The 13,856-nt window shown below is 38.4% G+C and overlaps 1 protein-coding gene across 1 annotated transcript in view; it reads right to left on the bottom strand.

The window, feature by feature from the left end:
• The window catches only part of si:dkey-246g23.2 (solute carrier family 66 member 2), a 65,920-nt gene that overhangs the window by 51,209 nt on the left and 855 nt on the right, over nucleotides 1-13,856 (bottom strand). The window contains exons 2-3 of the mRNA XM_051952374.1: nucleotides 9,692-9,933; nucleotides 8,257-8,390 (exon numbers count right to left, since the gene is read on the bottom strand). Coding sequence (XP_051808334.1) covers nucleotides 8,257-8,390; nucleotides 9,692-9,900 — 343 coding nt within the window. The 5' untranslated portion in view covers nucleotides 9,901-9,933. The remainder of the gene's footprint in view (nucleotides 1-8,256; nucleotides 8,391-9,691; nucleotides 9,934-13,856) is intronic.

The raw sequence follows: 13,856 nt of genomic DNA, 5'->3' as shown, positions 1-13,856 counted from the left end.
GAAAAAACAAAGTTAGAAGAACTGTGGCTGAACATGAGTCTCCAGAAAACAGCGTTATGTGCTCACAAATAAAAGAAAAGGTAAAGTTCATTGTGCAGCATCACACAGGATGAATGAGCCGGCAGTCCTTAAACAATCCTATCACGCCTTCAGCCTCTGCTCCGGCTAACCCCTCCTGAAGAGGCTATCTTGGACAAATTGAAGTTACGCTCAGTGCTGTGAGTGCTAACGGTTTTAAGGATGACCACAGGGTCAACAGCAGCTATCAGGAGTCCCATCTCTGCTTCTATTTATGGTCTGTGAGCTCTGGCTGGCTCCCACAAACAGGATGTTAAACAGCGACTGAGGCTCTTTTCTAGGTGACTCACAAAGTGGGCTTGTAGGCGTGAGAGTGGGCCGGCAAAAAGTGGAAAAAAATTAGAAGAATATTCACTGCGTGCAAATAAAGAACAACATCAAAGCTGAAGGCAAACGTTTGAAGATAATCAGCCGGAGCTTTACTCAGATCAGCCAGTAGAGGACGATGATGTTCCAGCTTTAATTAAACTCATCGCTGACCACATTAACTAAATAACTAAATTCTAATAACTGAAGCTATTAAACCAGGGGTGTCCAACATGAGGCCCGTGGTCCAAAAGTGGTCCTCCAGAGGGTCCAATCCGGCCCTCAAAGTGTAGAAATTACAGAGAAGACATTAACTGCAGATTGGAAATTAGTAAAAGTATAAATTTAAAATCATTTCTAGACCATGACAAGTTGTTTTGAAAATAAAGTGAAACAATACTAGACTGTTCATTGTTCATTTGTCATTTTGTGTCTCATTTTTCCAATATTTTGTCTGTCATTTTTTTGTTGTCGTTCTTGTTCCTTTTTTTGTCTCGCTTGTGTTTTATCTTATTTTTGTCATTTTGTGTTTTGCTTTATTCGCTGTTTGTCGATTTTTTTGGCTGTTTTGTTTCTCACTTTCAGTTTTTTGTCTCGTTTGTGTCACTTGTCCATTTTTTTGTCACTTTCTAACTTTTTCGGCTCTTTTTGTTTCATGTTGCTTGTCTCGTTTTTTGTCATTTTGTTTCTCGCTTTTGTCGTTTGTGTCTCATTTTTGTAATATTTTGTATTTTCTTGTCTGATTTTTGGTCATTAGATCATAAAGTATTATGACACTATATTGTTCAGTTCCAGATGTTTTGTACCTTTGCAGACACACTAATGTTTAAATGATAAACTGAGGCTGAATGTTGTTGAAACTGAATATATATTTTTCTTAAGAAACTTCAGATTGTTCATAATGTTTTGTAAAAAGATAATTCCTTAAATGTGAACATTTCTCTGATTTTATGCTGTGGTTTTACTGGTCCGGTCCACTTCAGATCAGATTGGGCTGAATGTGGAACCTGACCTAAGGTGACTTTGACTTCTCTGTATTAAACGAATATAAATGCTGCTTTCACTTCGTTTCTCCAGCTCTGGAATTCTTTTCTCCATTTGTTCAAAGTAATCCCAGCTCTTGCAGCACTGAGCCTGACACCTTGCCTCAGGTCACATTTGCCTTTCAGTGTATTCTCTCCTCTTACCCCCCTGCTGGGCTCCGATCCCCGTATCAGGAGGGCAGGACTGCTAATGTGGAACCCCGGGGCATACGCTGGAAGTCACTGCAAAGTCACAACTCTGAGTCAGCTCAGTCTGTACACCTTTACACGCTCAGGCCCTACATTTAGTCTATAAACCACCAAACTTCTACTTTAATCTGATTAAATGTCCAAAAGCTACAATTAGAGATCAAATGCCTTCCAGATGGTGCATTTATGAACTATTAAATGAACGCAGAACATACTTTGACCATTAAATGTGCAGACATTTATGGAGTTTCACCTCTAATGGAGATGATGTGGAGAGAAGCTGGTAATGGGACTGTAACTGTGCTGACGCAGATCAGAAACAGCTCGCTGGCCTTTAATTCTGATTCCACTGCATCATCAGTGCATCAACCAGCAGAGAGAGAAAAAAAAACACATTTAGCTCACTTTGCTCAAACCTTCCAATGATACTGAGGGTGATGTGACCTGAAACGTGTCGTCCAGCTCTGTTTATACTGATTCTCTCTCAGCTTCACCATGAATATAAAGGCAAAGTTTGAAAAGAAGCAGTGGATTCAGCTCAAATAATGCTTAACAGCATCCCAGAAAAAGTACTGTACACGTCACAGAGTGGATAAGAGAGCAAAAATGGAAAAATTCAACCCAAACTGAGTGTATGTAAAAACACAAATATGTGAGGGGATTTCCGATGGGCCCCATATCTGACAAATATGTCAAATAATGTGAAAATACAAACAACAAGAGACATTAGATCATAGCTCCAGAACAGGAGAGTAAAACTCATCTGAGTCCAGGTTCCACATTCAGCCCAGTCTGATCTCTGATGGTTTGGAGCAGTAAAATCACAGCATAAAGACCTTTAAATAACCACAACTCCTAATGCTTCCTCTGTTTTAGAGCAAAAAGTACATTCTGGAAATGTTCATATTTAAGGAATTATCTTTCTACAAAACATCATGAACAACCTGAAATTTGTGAAGCAAAACAAGTTCAACTTAAACAACATTCATCCTCAGTTTATCATTTCCTCATTACAACTTCCAGATCACAGAGTGTCTACAAAGGAACACAACATTTAGTCACCTGGAGCTGAACCATGGAGGATTTTACTTTATGATCAAAATGACTAAAGTCAGACAAAGAAAGGCCAAAAAAACAGCAAAAATAATTTCAAATATTACAAAAATGAGATGCAAAATGACAAAAAATGAGACAAATGACACAAAACAAAAAGGTGTAAATAAAAATGATCTATATCTGTACATCATGTACATAAGCTCCAGAAATGCACCATTTCCACTGATTACTTTAAACTATTTCATGTTATTTTTTCTTATTACGTAATGTTAAAGTTATGTTAGTATTTTTAATATTTTTGTTACATAATTTATGTTTATTGTTTAATTTTCTATTTGTCTTGTACAAGAGGGTACTGTAAAATATCAGAGTCAAGTTCCTTGTATGTGCTCACAGACATGGCAAATAAAAGTGATTCTGATTCTGAAAAAGTAACAAAGAAGCAAAAAAAATTCACAAACGACACAAATGAGACCAAAAATGACAAAAAGCAAGAAACAAAAGACAAAAAAGTGAACACAAGCGACACGTAAAAATACAAAATGATAAAAAAACAACACACAAAACAATGAAAAAAGCAAAACACCAAACGACAAAAATAAGACAAAAAAACACAAGCGAGACAAAAAGGAAACACAAAACAACAAAAACGAGAAACAAAATGACAAAAACATGAAATAATCAATAAAAGTCTGACAAAAAAAAAGACAAAAACAAGATGAAATATGACAAACAATAAGACGGAAAATGACAAAAGAGCAATCTAGTATTTTACTTTATGATCCAAACAACTTGTCATGGTCTACAAATGATTTTAAATTTATAGTTTTACTAATTTACAATCTGCAGTTAATGTCTTCTCTGTAGTTTTTACACTCTGAGGGCCAGATTGGACTCTCTGGAGGACCACTTTTGGACCACGGGCCTCATGTTGGACACCCCTGCTCTATGTGGTCTGACACTAGCTCCAGTTGTACATATTGTGTGTCCAGTCACAACACAATGCATACATGGTGACATGGTGCTGTGTAATTCCTGGCTTTCTATCACTGCTGAAGTATGAGCATAAAACAACACCGGAGCTCATTGTTTACCTCCACACTCCATCCAGCATGGCACCAACTTTACCCTCGCTTTCCCAGGATACACCAAACGCAGAGCCAGCATTGTTTCCTGGCAACAATGTTCACACCTACACTTTTTTAAGGAGGCATTACGCAGACGTAGCATGAACAGAACCGATAGTAAACAGGCATGAACACAGAGCAGCAGCTTTAAGCTCAGAAACATATTCACCACACATCTGAGCGTTGGGGAGGACCGTAGCGATGCGTAGCCGGCTGTGTTCAGCAGCAAAAGCTCTGAGGTTGGACCGCACATGAATCACAGCAGCATGCCAGGCTTCAGAATTACACCGAACACCCGGAGGCGACACTGAACACAATCCAGCAGAGGAATATGGCTAAAACTTCACATTATGAAAACAGCAAGCGACGCCTTCTGAAGAATTAAAAATGAAAAGCAGAGCAGGTGGAGGCTGCTGAGGTACGAATCAGCAGAATAGAGCAGGAGATTCTTCATTAGACTTCTTAGTTCTGCTTGAGTCTGGCTTTAGGACAGGGGTGTCCAACATGAGGCCCGTGGTCCAAAAGTGGTCCTCCAGAGGGTCCAGTCCGGTCCTCAAAGTGGAAAAATTACAGAGAAGACATTAACTGCAGATTGTAAATTAGTAAAACTATAAATTTAAAATCATTTCTAGACCATGACAAGTTGTTTGGATCAGAAAGTAAAATACTCGATTGTATGTTTGTCATTTTGTGTCTCATTTTTGTAATATTTCGTCTTGCTTTTGTTGTTTTTTGTCATTTGACTAATTTTTTGTCGCTTTTTTGTTTACTTTCGTGTCATTTGTCTTGATTTGTCATTTTGTTTCTCGCTTGTCGCGTTTTCTAATTTTTTCAAAATATTGTCTTTTTGTTGTTTTTTGTCCGTTTCGGTCTGGCTTTTGTCGTTCGTCTCATGTTTGTCATGGTTTTTCTCGTTTTGCGTTTCCTTTTTGTCTTGCTTGTGTTTTTCTCTTATTTTTCTCATTGAGTGTGCTGCTTTACTTGTTTTGTGTATCGTTTTGTCATTTTGTGTTTTTTTTGTCTCACTTCCTTTGTCTATTTTTGTCGTTCTGTTTTTCGCTTGTTTTTGTTGTTTTGTGTCTTTTTGTCTCGCTTGTGTCATTTGTTCATTTTTTTAGTCTCTTTGTAACTTTTTGCCTAATTTTTTTTGTCTTTTTTTGTTTCGTTTCATGTCGTTTGTCTCATCTTGTCTTTTATTTTTGTGGTTTTGTGTCTTGTTTTTATCATTCTAAGTCTCATTTTTGTAATATTTTGTTTTTGCCATTTTGATCATACTGGAAATCTTTTATGGTTCAGCTCCAGGCGACTAAATGTTGTGTTCCTTTGCAGACACTCTGATCTGGAAGTTGTAATGTTTAAATGATAAACCGAGGATGAATGTTGATGAAGCTGAACTTATTTTTCTTAAGAAATTCCAGGTTGTTCATGATGTTTTGTTAAAAGGTGATTCCTTAAATGTGAACATTTTTGCACTGAAACAAAGGAACCGTGAGGAGTTGTGGTTATTTAAAGGTTATTATTCTGTGATTTTACTGGTCCGGTCCACTGGAGATCAAACTGGACTGAAATGAACTAAATTGAGTTTGACTCCTCTGGTTCAGGATGTGGAAAATGAGGTCGGTGAGTGGAGGACAGGTGTTGGCAAATGAGCAAATGAACCAGAGATGACCTGAATATGGACTCTAACAGTCTCAGGTGTCAGAGCAGAAGTTATAGGAGGGAGGAGGAGGAGGAGGAGGAAGAGGAGGAGGAGGAGGAGGAGGAGGAAGAGGAGACCAAACAGCAACAGAAGGAAGACAGAGGCCTGGAGAGGAACAGTGGAGGAAGATGGGAAAAAAGAAGCAGATAAAGTTGCTGAGAAATGACATGAAAATAGCCTGACATGAGGACAACGTGCCAGCATGCATCCTGAGCAGAAGCAGCTACTTTGCATGGAGATGACCCTGATCTGTTGGAACGACTCAGCAGTGGAGGGATGGAGGGAGGAGCAGACAGTTGGACCATCTATTCCTGTCCTGACCCCATCATCCCCCATCACACCCCGCGCTTTGGGTGAAACCAGACCTCAGGCTTGGCCTTCAGAGAGGGGGGGAAGTCATAAAGGAGCAACTTGTACATGAAGGTTTGACCACTTTTAACCAGTCTGTTTCCTCAAAATGAAACCCAAAGCACACAGACTTCTGGAATCCACCCTCAGACAAACCACCACTACTCGTCATGAATTACTTTATTCACCACAAAAGATGTTTAGCGTGGGCTGGATGTAAGAAAAGAGAGCCGATGATGAGTAATGCATCAGCTCCCTGCCAGAGACAAGAGAAGAGATAAAGACGATCATTACTCTCACGTCCAAACACGCAATCTGTAGTTTCTCCATCAAAACCCGCTTAAGAAGATTTACCGCTGACAGCAAAACAAATAGACACACATTCTGGTTCTCCCTCGTACAGATCCTTTAGCAGAACATCACACGGTTATCACAATTTATGTCTTTAATAACGCATTGTGCTCCACATGATCAGAGCATTACAGGATCCCATCATTCAATTTCACTCCGTCAGCTGCCGCCCAATAAAAAAAAAAACAAAAAAAAAAAACTCGGCTCAGATTGGATTCCTGTCAGCGCATTTGCAAAAGCAATCAAGTGGAGCATCTGTAAAAAACACAATTACCCATAAAAGAGTGACCCTGAAATCATCTTGGATGGGACACACACACACACACACACACACACACACACACACACACACACACACACACACACACACACACACACACACACACACACACACACCTTGGAGGCCGTTACATGATGATGTTCATTCGTTTTCTTCAGACTTGCACAAAAAAGCTGCTTCTCAAACCCAAACCTTCCCCTTAAACCAGAGGAGTCAAACTCATCTTAGTTCAGGTTCCACATTCAGCCCAAGTTCACCTCAAAAGGGCCGGACCAGTAAAACCACAGCACAATAACCTATAAACAACCACAACTGCAGATTTTTCCTTTATTTTACTGAAAATGTGTATATAAAGTAACACAGCATTGAGTCATCTGGAGCTGAACCACAGAGGATTTTACTTTATGATTAAAACAACAAGAGACAAACAAAAAAAGAACAACAAAAACAAGAGAAAACACTACAAAAACGAGAATGACAAAACATGAGACAAACGACACAAAACAAAAACGTTACAAAGATGAGAAACAAACAACAAGACCGTAAACAAACGACACAAGCGAAACAAAAAACACACGACACACAACGAACAAAGCAAAACAGAAAATGACAAAAAAACACAAAACACAAGTGAGACAAAAAGGAAACACAAAACAACAAAAATGAGAAACAAAATGGCAAAAACATGAGAAACAAAAGTCAGACAAAAAAAACAACAAAAACAAGACGAAATATTACAAAAATGACACAAAAGAACAAAGAACAATCCAGTATTTTACTTTCTGATCCAAACAACTTGTCATGGTCTAGAAATGATTTTAAATTTATAGTTTTACTAATTTACAATCTGCAGTTAATGTCTTCTCTGGAATTTTTCCACTTTGAGGGCCGGATCGGACCCTCTGGAGGACCACTTTTGGACCACGGGCCTCATGTTGGACCCTCTGGAGGACCACTTTTGGACCACGGGCCTCATGTTGGACCCTCTGGAGGACCACTTTTGGACCACGGGCCTCATGTTGGACCCTCTGGAGGACCGCTTTTGGACCACGGGCCTCATGTTGGACCCTCTGGAGGACCACTTTTGGACCACGGGCCTCATGTTGGACCCTCTGGAGGACCGCTTTTGGACCACGGGCCTCATGTTGGACCCTCTGGAGGACCACTTTTGGACCACGGGCCTCATGTTGGACCCTCTGGAGGACCACTTTTGGCCCACGGGCCTCATGTTGGACACCCTGCCTTAAACCCTCATATTTAATGATTTATGCTTTCTTGACTTGTTTTGTGTCACTAATATGATGTGCAACACAAGGACACACACACAATGTGAGGCTCAGAACAGACTAATGTCATGTGTGACAGAAGAGCAGCTCATACATCCACAGGAAACTTCTGCTGCCGTGCACTTTCTGACACGCTTTGAACTGCCAACATGCTTCAGGCTGCTCTGATAACAGCACACAGCAACAGAAATGTTCTAACGTCCAGAAACAAGAAGCAATAATTGTGATAAAAATAAAGGAAAAAGAAACTAGAAGAAAAAAAATCCCAGGTGAGCAGTTTCAGCACGTTAGCTTCTCCAATGGCTCCCTCTTTTGGCAGGAAGCACGAGTTGAAGCGTTTGGACCAGAGCAGTGGAATGCTGGGTGTCATTCAAAGAAATGATCTGTACTGCACAGAACTGACAGATATTCCTTTGTGTTGCGGTGTCAGCGGTTAGAGGGAGGTTATTCTGGATTGCTGTCGGTTCTGCGGTTTTGGCACCGAGTCGGTTACCTGAGAGCCGGTGCTGCCTGGTGCTCACCCGGTTGGTGTTCTGGACGGTGCAGCAGAGGTGGAGCATGGCGAACATGGTGAGGATCATCACCACGCTCTGGAGCAGCAGGGTCATCTCAAACTGCTTCCCCATCCTGGAGGGTTCACACCCAACAGCCAGAATTTAGAAACACAGCAGAGACAAGGATCTAGATCAGAGAACGCTGTGAACGCAAATCATTCCTACGTTTTCTGCCATGAATGTATAAATAACAGATAAATGCATTTAAAACAGGGGTGTCCAACATGAGGCCCATGGTCCAAAAGTGGTCCTCCAGAGGGTCCAATCCGGCCCTCAAAGTGTAAAAATTACAGAGAAGACATTAACTGCAGATTGTAAATTAGTAAAAGTATAAATTTAAAATCATTTCTAGACCATGACAAGTTGTTTGGATCATAAAGTAAAATACTGGATTGTTCACCGTTCTTTTGTCGTTTTGTGTCTCATTTTTACCGTTTTGTCTTGCTTGTGTTACTGTCTTATTTTTGTCGTTTTGTGTTTCACTTCACTCGTTGTTTTGTGCATCGTTTGTCATTTCGTTTTTTTTGTCTTGCTTGTGTTGTTTGTCTACTTTTTGGTCATGTTTTGTCTCGTTTGTCAGTTTTTTCTTCACTTTCTAACTTTTTTGTCTCATATTTTGTCTCATTTTTGTTTTGTTTTGTGTCATCTGCCTCATTTTTGTTATTTCATGTCTCATTTTTATAATATTTTGCCTTGTTTTTGTTGCTTTTTGCCTTTTTTTGTCTGACTTTTGTCATTTTGATCATAAACTAAAATCCTCTCAGGTTTAGTTCCGGACGACTAAATGTTGTGTGTCTTTGTAAACACTCTGTGATCTGGAAGTTGTAATGAGGAAATGATTAACCGAGGCTGAATGTTGATGAAATTTCACTATTTTTTTTCAGAAACTTCAAGTTGTTCATAATGTATTGCAAAAAAAAAAAATCCTTAAATGTGAACATTTTTGCACCATTAGGAGTTGTGGTTATTTATAGGTTGTTCTGCTGTGGTTTTACTGATCCGGTCCACTTCAGATCAGACTGGACTGAATGTGGAACCTGAACTGAATGAATCTGGCTCTCCTGGTCTAAACCCTGGGGTTAACACACAGGATGATTCTGCTCAGTTCTGTGGATTTTAGTAAAGGAGAAGTCACAGACAGGTCTATAAATAATAAAATGTTCTGGCCAGATTCTATTAAAAATGCATAAAATTACCACTCCAGTTCCTGCAATTAACAGCAGTGACTCGTCGTTTTTAAAAGAAATGTGCAGCAGAAAGTTATTCTGTGATTTTATTTCTATTCCAGTGAGTAATGACTGTAAAAGACCGATGCTTTCCAAAGAGACAAAAGAAGGAAACGTAAAGTAAACAAAACTTAAAATACTTCCTCACCAGAAGAATATGCGTAGTATGTTGGCTATGAGCAGCACAAAGCACACTCTGGTGGAGAAACCCTCGGTGTTGCTGCTTCTCTGGATCTCCTGATACTGCGGGACATAAGGCAGCGCTCCGCCGAACACCATGACGAAGGACGCCAGCCAGGACAGCAGCGTCCACGAGCCCTCCATGTCCTCCTCCTGCAGCACCACCTCTGCATCCATCACAATCTGAGGGGTGTCCAGGAGGTCAAGCAGCTGGAAGGAAGACAGACAGCAGGTCAGAGCAAACAGAAACCAGAACAGGAAGTCACACTCATCTTAGTCCAGGTTCCACATTCAGTCCAGTTTGATCTCCTGCGGACTGGATCAGTAAAACCAACATAATAACCGTAAATGACCGTGATTTTTCTATTTTTTTCTTTGTTTCAGTGCAAAAAAGTACATTCTGAAAATGTTTACATTGAAGGAATTATCTTTTTACAAAACATCATGAACAACCTTTAAGGAAAATAAATTCAGTTTCAGTAACATCCAGCTTCAGTTCATCATTCACATAAAATGTATTAAAAAAATAAGACACAATATGACAAAAGTGAGACAAACAACACAAAACACAACAGCAAAGAGACAAAAAAGTTACAAAGCAACAAAAAGAAAGGACAAACGATAAAAACGAGACAAAAAATGACAATAGTGAGAAACAAAATGACAAAAATTCAGATAAACAACACAACCGAGACAAAAACAGAAAATGACACAAACGATACACAACGAATAAAATGAAACCCAAAATGACAAAAATAAGACAAAAAATACAAGCGAGAGGAAAAGGAAACACAAAACGACAAAAACGAGAAAAAACGACAAAAGTCAAAAAAGTAACAAAAAACAGAAAATGTTACAAAAATGAGACACAAAATGACAAAAGAAGAAAGAACAACCTAGTGTTTTACTTTATGATCCAAACAGCTTGTCATGGTCTAGAAATGACTTTAAATTTATAGTTTTACTGATTTACAATCTACAGTTAATGTCTTCTCTGGAATTTTTACACCTTACAAAGTCGTCTGCATGTTGGACTCCCCTCTAAACCTAAATGGGGTCAATAACTGGGTCTTTAGTACCAGACAGCAATAAAACATATGAAGCTGATTACATTTAAATGCCTCCGTTACGTCGGCACCAGTTTGGATTAAATTATTGCGCCCTTCACATCACAATACTCTCTTTTCAGGAAAACATCTAATCACTTGAATAAACCTTTAGAGAGCGAGAAATTTATGTCGAACATTTGATCAATGAGGCCTTTTCAAGAAGAGGCTCTGACATCTCATTGTGGGAAAATCAAAGGAGCAATAAATTAAATAATATCTGGCTATCATTTAGTTGCTTTTGCTTCAAGGTCCTGCTGTTGTGAACGAAGGAACACTGTTGATGTGCAGAAAGAGTCGTGGTTTTCCACTGAAACAAGTCAAAATGCCCTGAACACATGACGGGGACATTTTATTATATGACAGAATAGCATATATAGTGTGACATGTATGTATTTTAAGCAGCACAACAGACGTATCTCAGCCATGTGTTGTTTTTGTTGCATATCTAAGGCTGTAATCTGATTGATGTAGACAGGATTTTTCTAAGTCATCTGCTGAAGTTCTCAGGATGAGGTCAGGTGTGTTTCCTTTTTCCTGAGCAAAGCAATAAGGAATCAGAACTGAATATTCTGACTGATCAATCTGTCAAAACAGACGCTAGAGGACAAATAAAATGCGAAACATTTCTAAAATATTCTTGCCTTTTCCTTTTAACATCCTCTCAAACCTGATGAATATTCATCGCATATTAAATAACACAGACACAGTCACTAGAAAACTGGAGGAAAAGGTGAAAACATCAGCATGTAGGACTGATCCGAGCAGCTGCATGTCAAGAGAATTAATAAGCAGCTGCTATACTGATATTATTCATGAACATATACTGCTAAAGCTCAGCCTGAATATCTCATTTTACTTTTTATTACAGTCAGAGCGCTGGAGACCCGCAGGCAGGAAATAAGCAGAGCTGTTATTTTATTAACAGTGCATCGAATATTCATGTAATTTAATTAGCAGATTATTACACTGTGGAAATATTTGGACTGCAGCAGGACAGACATGAGGAACAGCTTTGATTCAGAAACGGAGGAAAAATGAGCAAATTACTTTTTCTTTTCATTATTTAAATCTACACAAGCAGTGAAAATCGTTGTTTCATGAATTAGCAGGATGGGATGAGCGATGACCAGAGGGACCCTGAAGTCAGAGATCTGCAGCTGAAGCAGAGCGAGGAGGACGAGGAGAGCTGGGAAAGGGTAAACAGTCAGCAGCCAGGGAGGGCATTTGGGGCATTGCTGAGGTGACCGGGGGGGGAGGTGTTGGCTTAACTGCCACAGCATGGAGATAACGAGTAAAAAAGCAGGACGGTGTCTCCTCCCACTAACCGACACCACGGGGTCTCACTCTGCTCAGTGAACCCTGGAAAACCCACTGCTGCAGAAACACTACATCACTTCTATGTTTTTACATTTTTATTGCTCATTTCTGCTAGATTTTAGTTTAGATATAATTATTATTTTTTTTATTTTGTTTTAGTTTACTGCTCATTTTTCTAGATCTTAGTTTATATTATTATTTATATTTTGTGTTTTATTTTGTTTTATTTTTGTTGCTCATTTTTTTCTAGATTTGAGTTTATATATTATTATTTATATTTTTTAAATTTAATTTTAGTTTTATTGCTATTTTTTCTAGATTTGGGTTTACATATCATTATTATTATTATTATTATTATTATTATTTATATTCTTACTTTTATTTTGATTGCTCTTTTTTCTAGATTTCAGTTTATACATTTTATTATTATTTATATTGTTGTTTTTTATTTCTCATTTTTCTAGATAACAGTTAATATATTATAAATATCATTTACATTTTTTGTTTTATTTAATAGTATTTTAGCGCTCATTTTTTCTAGATGTGGGTTGTACGGGGTTAAAACTGTTCTGCGTCCTTAAACAGTGGCACCTCATGCAGAGTGTCTGTAATAATTCCTGCTTTCCTCAGAGTACAGAAATAACGTCTCATCTCATGTCAGTCACAGCGATACGCTGCAGCTCCTTGGCAAATGGAAATACCATGTGGGTTTTCTGTTTCATGCAGGAGCCGGCGTGTTGCTGTGTACACAAACTCATGACCGACACGTTGTGAGCAAACAGAGCAGGGAGTCAGTGGAGCATGATTCTGGAGGATTTGTACGATGGTAGTCTGACTTCCTCTGTCAAATCTGAGAAACAAGAGGCCAGAAGCTTAAATATGCACTCCATTGTTTCCATAATGGTAACCAGCTGACAAACCACTCGGTGTAGCTTAGAGAGCCGGCTAACGTTCAGTCAACGCATTAAGAAGGACTAGACATGACAAAAATAGGACCTGAAATCAACAGGGTTCCTAACTTTTGGCACTAAGAACAGGGTTTTCTTTGCTTTTTGCACTGAATCGTCATCTAGCAATTATCACTTTGCACTATTGTGTTTCTATACTCCTTTCTAGCTTGTAAATATCTGACTATATGGTCTTATATTTATTATTATATAACAGAAACTTTTAAGGAATTATTGGAATTTTCTTCTTGATGGTTTTGCAAATGTAAAGTTTGAAAATGTGGAAGAAAAATATAGATTTTCACAGTGAAACTTCTGATGTCCACATTTTCAACATTTTTGGGAAATTTCTGGACATTTTTTGGCGTGAAAAAGAAACATTAAAAAAAATTTCTTTAACATTCACATAAAAATCAACCAAAATCCAGTGAATTTTGGTTGATTTTTTTGTGTATGTTCTTAAAGAAAATTCTAGAAGTTTTACTGCTATATATGTAGTCACTTTAGATATTTCTAGGATAATATTGGGAAGTTTTTTTGACTTATTTTTTTGAAAATATTAACAAGAATTTCCTTCTCAAATTTGGAGGATTTTTTAAATAAATTTTTTAAGGGAAACTTAAGGAATTATTGGCATTTTCTTCCCGAAGGTTTTGCAAATTTTCAGAAATTGTGGAATTTCTTGCTGAATTTTTGGATTTTTTTCAGACAAAAAAACAACATTTTTTGGTAAATGAAGACAACAGGGTGGTTAATTTAT

The sequence above is a fragment of the Acanthochromis polyacanthus genome, chromosome 8 (assembly GCF_021347895.1).
Source record: "Acanthochromis polyacanthus isolate Apoly-LR-REF ecotype Palm Island chromosome 8, KAUST_Apoly_ChrSc, whole genome shotgun sequence".
Lineage (NCBI taxonomy): Eukaryota > Metazoa > Chordata > Actinopteri > Pomacentridae > Acanthochromis > Acanthochromis polyacanthus.
The sequence above is the reverse complement of the archived record's forward strand: the minus strand, read 5'-3'. Positions and strand labels throughout refer to the sequence as shown.